Source organism: Periplaneta americana, chromosome 10 (assembly GCF_040183065.1).
Source record: "Periplaneta americana isolate PAMFEO1 chromosome 10, P.americana_PAMFEO1_priV1, whole genome shotgun sequence".
Lineage (NCBI taxonomy): Eukaryota > Metazoa > Arthropoda > Insecta > Blattodea > Blattidae > Periplaneta > Periplaneta americana.
The window spans coordinates 25,134,052-25,140,051 of NC_091126.1; the positions used below are offsets into that span (position 1 = coordinate 25,134,052).

A 6,000-nucleotide genomic window follows, 5' to 3' on the forward strand; every position below is an offset into this window, starting at 1 on the left:
CGACAATCATAAAGTGTTCGGGATTGCCATTTTGATGTTATCTTCTTCTTCTTCTTCTCCTTCTTCTTCTTCTTCTTCTTCTTCTTCTTCTTCTTCTTCTTCTTCTTCTTCTTCTTCTTCTTCTCAACAACTTTCCTCCATTCCTTACAGCTTCCAACTATCTGTCCAGTTTACCTCCTTCATTAATTTCAAATCACTCAGGACTTCATCTTCCCATCTATTGTTTGGTCTGCCCTGCTTTCTGTTAACTATTGGTTTCCATTTGTATATTTGATAAGGCTATTATGTATTCTCCATTCTATTTATATGACCAAACCATCCAAATCTTAGCGATCTTATATGATTTTATGCTCGAACATGCCGAAATATAGTAATTATACACCTGGTAGCAGACCTTTAATGCATGTCATTAAAGTACACCCACTCATTAAAGTTCAGGTCTTTCAGTCAATGACGACTCAGGTTACAACTGTTCAGCCAATGACAGGTCAGCTTTCTACTGTTGTAAAACCGCAAGTATCGATTATTCTCGGATATGCAATCGAAAGAGAATTGGCGAAAAGTCACGGAGGCTGGAAATCCAATACTGTCGCAGAAGGTTATGATCTGTTACTATAATAATTAGCGTTAATTGTAAATAATATTCAAATAAATTCAATTTGTCATCTCGTTTTTCAATGTCTAATTTAATTTCAATGTTATCTCTGTAGGTTCTTATGGCCTAGCAAGGTCAATGTGGACATCTGTTCCTCGGAAAAAATCAATACTTTCGCGTCTGCGCACATCTCACAACATAAGGGACATTGCTCTAAAATTAATAATATCAAGTTAGAAATATGGTCGAGCATAAAAAGTCGTATGAAACTCGCCTATAATGGTAACTAAGTAGTTCGTATGAAAATTATGAAACGAGCGTTGCGCTCGTTTCATAAATATCCATATTCACTTCTTAATTACCTTCAATATAGGCTCGTTGCATAGTGTACTATTTTATAATGTTCCTATTCTTTATCAGCTCATTCAGTTCACTGATATATTTAATTCTCCATGTACCATCATTCATTTTAGTTGGAACAAAAATTTTTCTTAGAGCGAACTGTCTACAGAATTAATTAATTTAGATAATTTAGGGACGTTCCAAATTGTTATAAGATGACACTAGCTCAGCTGTCATCAGGACAGTGCACCCTCGGTCTAGCGTCGCTTATCCGCTGACAAGGCACTGCCCTTGCGTGAAATCGTGCTTGCTGGCGGGTATGCTGTCTCCCTATCCCTTGTGCACGACGGAGCATGTTTCCTTACCCTCCATGCACTTTACCCATTTCAGTGAGTTCTGACGACTGCTGCACTAACTGGTGACAACTTTTGCAGTACAAAGATGATAACAGAACTCTGTATTGCCTAAGATCCATTGGCCGCAACTTCTGTTTGTAACGGATCATCTTTCATTTCTAAGTAAACAATTTCGAAAAACTTTATGTTATATGGATTTTTTGGAATGCAAAGGCAAATAACTTTGGGGGAAAGTGGTCAGTTTAAGAATTGGGTAGGTTATTTTACGACGCTTTATCAACAGCTTTGGTTATTTAGCGTCTGAATGAGATGGTGATAATGCCGGTGAAATGAGTCCGGGGTCCAACACCGTAAGTTACCCAGCATTTGCTCATATTGGGCTGAGGGAAAACCCCAGAAAAAACCTCAACCATTAACAATTGGGAACTTTAGTCTTTGAAATTGCAGTTTGGGAAAAATATCTTTGTGAAAAAGACATTGGGAAAAATTGTCACTTTGAATTACAGATTGGGAAAAATTACGGGAATCGTTTCAGCACCATGGTTACCCGAGACGAACAATAACCAGAACAATTGCAATGTCATCATCGAGATCTTCTAAATATGACATTTACACTAATAATACAGGGACATCATTTTATTTTTACTTCAATTTTTATTGTACCTGAGTTTTTGAATGTACTTCACTCCCACCCCTTCTACTAATGAAGTTCAACCGTCCTGCCCACAGATCCAAGACCGCATATACAGTCATAGTAGCCTTACGGTCATAGTAAACAGTATGTCCCAAAAATATGTTCGCGTTTTCCAGTGGCTAAAGAGCTTTCAATATTGAATCATTTTCGCACAGGCTCTGTCGTCCATTTGCCTTCGTCGTATCCCGGTTTCCCCCACCAGCTTTTATTCGCCAGCTAGTGGCTGGGCTGTCTTAGCTCTTTTTTGAGAACATTAATTTCTGTTAGGAATTGGACGTCTACGTAATATTATACAACTGTTTAAAATAGCTTAAATAAAAGGGGCTCGTTAAGTAATTAACTGTCACGTGATTTCCTCCCTTTCTACGACCCTACGACATAACCACTTGGACGGACAGTAGATAGTATGTCTGAGTAATTTTATCTTTTAGGAACGGGCAGAAGTGAAGATTGAATTTATAGTACGTAAGGTACTCTTTCATAGAGTAGGTACAGAATTATTTCAACATGAGTTACTAGTACGAAGGACGAAACTGGTACTTGGGATTAGGCACAATAGTCTATAGAGTGCAATAATATGCACAAAAGAACTGAAGACTGTATCGAAATGAACGTCCACCATTTTAAAAATGTGTTTAAATACCCATATTATGATTATTTTTAAATTTAACTTCATTCTCTATATTGTACGCTAATGTGCTGTAGACAGTATAATATACACTGCATAATGAATACGTCCGCATGGACAGCTCAGTTCGTGATTAAAAACAGTCATTGTTAATGCTGTACTGTATTTTGATTAAACAAAAATCTAATGAAAATTATCAAACTCAAAAGCGCGATATTTCCTAGTATACGTAAATGGATAAACTACTTTTCTTCCCTCCTATACCTAGTAAAGTGATTTGTTTGTATTCTACGCCAGTATCATCGAACTCCAGTCGTGGAAGGGGTAGCAAACGGCGTTGATCCAGAGGTATAGCCAAGTTAATATTAAAAATGTTAGTAAAAATAAAATGATGTCCCTGTACTAATCCTTTTACACGGGGTATGCTTGCATGAATAGGTATAGAGCGTAATTTTGAACACATCCAGTATGCAAAGAACAATTTCCTTGAAATGGTTCTTGAGGGAATTTATGAAATGTACTATATAAATATGTATTCATTTCTTCATGAAATAACGAAACGCAAATCAGACTTAAACCCTCTATGTGGTGTGGGAGGATATAGATTTTTCAATGAATTCTGCTAATAATTAAATACACAAAGCTGTTTGAAGAGCTGCAAACAAATCTGTATACTGATCTTGTATTTATCGTGACCTGGATTTGATAAGGGACTCGTATTGTGTTCTGATGTGCCAGTAAGACAGTCATTCCATTCTCTTTCATCAATCCACCTCAGAGTTACATTTTTTTATGTCTTTGTTCCTATATAAAAGAATATAAACCGATAACTTTATTTTATCAACAGATCCAGTACTTTATTAAGACTTTGGACGGATCTATCACGCTGCCTAGTAAAGAAGAGATGGATGAAGAGACAGAGAGGGATTTCCAGAAGAGGCTTGCAATGGATATGCCTCCGACATACGCCCACAAGATGGGTTCTCTGCAGTGGGACTACTTCGGGGAACTAGCGGACTGCCTCGGTCTCAAACGCCTTCCTCCAGTCGTCAGAATGGTGTACGATTACGTAGCGGATCGAAGGAAGCAGGATCTCATGCACTACAAGACCGAGAGCTATACTCTCCTGGACCACGGCAACTTCGAGAAGAAGGAAGTCTCACCTTAGATGTTGATATTTAGTTCTTGCATACCTACAAATTTATTTGTGAATGAGGACTTGTGGAATGCACTAAGGCAGTGATTTCCAACTATACTGCGTTCCATAATGTCTGACAGATATCATGAACATTGTCGGCAGAAGACGGGAGAAGAATAATTGCAATTCAACCACTGTCCGAGGTCGTATTCCAAGCTTGTCTTGAAGAAGTTGGGGGGATGTACAACGCTTCAGACCGCGAAACTTCAAGATATAGTGGAATGAGACCTCTGCCATTAGTTTATTAGCAATTATCCTTCTCTCATTCTCTTCCGGCTATGTTTACGACGCCTGTTAGATATTATGGAACGCAGTACTGATGGTCTGTGGTGCCACAGATGTTAATTTCTTTCTCACTGAACACTGCAAAGCTTCAGAGTTCCGAGCTAGCGAGATCGAATAATTCTGAGTTCGTTGAGTGGTGGCGTGTTGTAAGGGCTTACATACTCTGTCATTAAAAAATTCATGATTTGTAAATGTTATTCATCCCTATTCTCAAGTAATTTTAAATGCTTTATGTATAAACATTGACTTTAAATCTAGAAGAACAAATATCTTCCTACAAAAAATGTTTCTGGAATTGTTAATTTTCAAAATTTTTATTTTTCAAGTTGTACTAAAATGCTATTTAAAAATGACTCGCAATATTATAAATATTTGTAGTAATTTTTACTGTTAAAGGTAACATCCATAATATATCAAGCCCTACCTCAATGATTAGAAAATCTGCACCGCAAAAGGGAAATAATTTTTTTTCTTGATATGTCTAAATTATTAAGAAATGTTTAAATGAAATGTTTTGTTGAAAGACATTAAAGATAGAGCTGCAGTTTATTTATCTTACCAAGGAAAAGAGCCATAGACGATTTGATGTAATTATCTAAAAGTTGTGAAAAATGTAATTTAAACACTTTTGAAAAAATGAGCAATAAAATCACAAATTGCTGCTTGGTATTGTATTTCCTTGGGTTTCCGGGTACCGGGTCCAGATTTCCATTCTCCGTGTTCCAGTTTCAGGGTCAAATTTTCCGGTTCAGGTCCCAATTTCCGTAACCCAAACTCCGGGTTCCGGGCCCCAAACTCCGGGTTTCGGGTCCCAAACACCGGTTTCCAGGTCCCAAACTCAGGGTTCCGGGTCCCAAACTCAAGGTTCCGGTTCCCAAACTCCGGGTTCCGGTTTCCAAACTCTGGGTTCAGGGACCCAAACTACAGGTAGGGGTTCCGAAACTCCAGGTTCCGTATCCCTAAATCCGGGTAGAGGTTCCAAAACTCCCGATTCCGGTTTGCAAACTCCGACTCCAAAACTCCGGGTTCCGCTTCCCAAACTCCGGGCTACGCTTCCCAAACTCCGGGTTCTGGTTACCAAACTCCGGGTACCAAACACCGGCTTCCGGTTCCCAAACTCATTGTCCCAAACTGCAAGTTCCGGATCCCAAACTCCGGGAACCGGTTACCAAACTCCGGGTTCCGGTCCCCAAGGTGCGGCTTCCTGCCCCAAACTCCGGGTTCCGGGTACCAAACGCCGAGTTCCGGCTACCAAACTCCTGGATCCGGATCCCGTGTACCAAACTCCGGGTTCCGGGTACCAAACTCCGGTTTACAAAACTCAGGGTTCCGGGCCCCAAACTCCGGGTTTCGGGTCCCAAAATCCGGTTTCCAGATCCCAAACTCAGGGTTCCGGGTCCCAAACTCCGGGTTCCGGTCACAAACCCTGGGTTCCGGGTTCCGTACTCCGGACCCAAATAACGGGCCACAAACTCCGGGTTACGGATTCCAAACTCCAGGTTCCGGATCCCGAACTCGTACGTATTCCATCCATAATTGGATCACATACGTAATCCACGTATTTGGATCACATATGTAATCCATACATAATTGGAGTACGTATGTAATCCACAATTATTTGGATTACATATGTAATCCATCCATAATTGGATTACGTATGTAATCCATCCTTAAATGAATTACACATGTAATCCATCCATAATTGGATTACATATGTAATCCTCTGAGATTTGGATTACGAATGTAATCCATACATAATTGGATCACATATGTAATCGACGTACTTGGATCACATATGTAATCCACACAGATTTGGATGTCACATGTATTCCATCCATAATTTGATTACACATGTTTTCCACACAGATTTGGATTACATACGTAATCCATCCATAAATGGAT

The 6,000-nt window shown here is 39.4% G+C and overlaps 1 protein-coding gene across 3 annotated transcripts in view; it reads left to right on the forward strand.

Annotated features, from left to right (window-relative positions):
• LOC138707524 (uncharacterized) overlaps positions 1-4,765 on the forward strand; it is a 737,224-nt gene extending 732,459 nt beyond the window's left edge. For all 3 annotated transcript variants that reach the window (XM_069837052.1, XM_069837051.1, XM_069837053.1), the window contains one exon: positions 3,463-4,765. In XM_069837052.1, the coding sequence (XP_069693153.1) occupies positions 3,463-3,783 (321 nt within the window). In that variant the 3' untranslated portion in view covers positions 3,784-4,765. The remainder of the gene's footprint in view (positions 1-3,462) is intronic.
• The last annotated feature ends 1,235 nt before the right edge of the window (positions 4,766-6,000 follow it).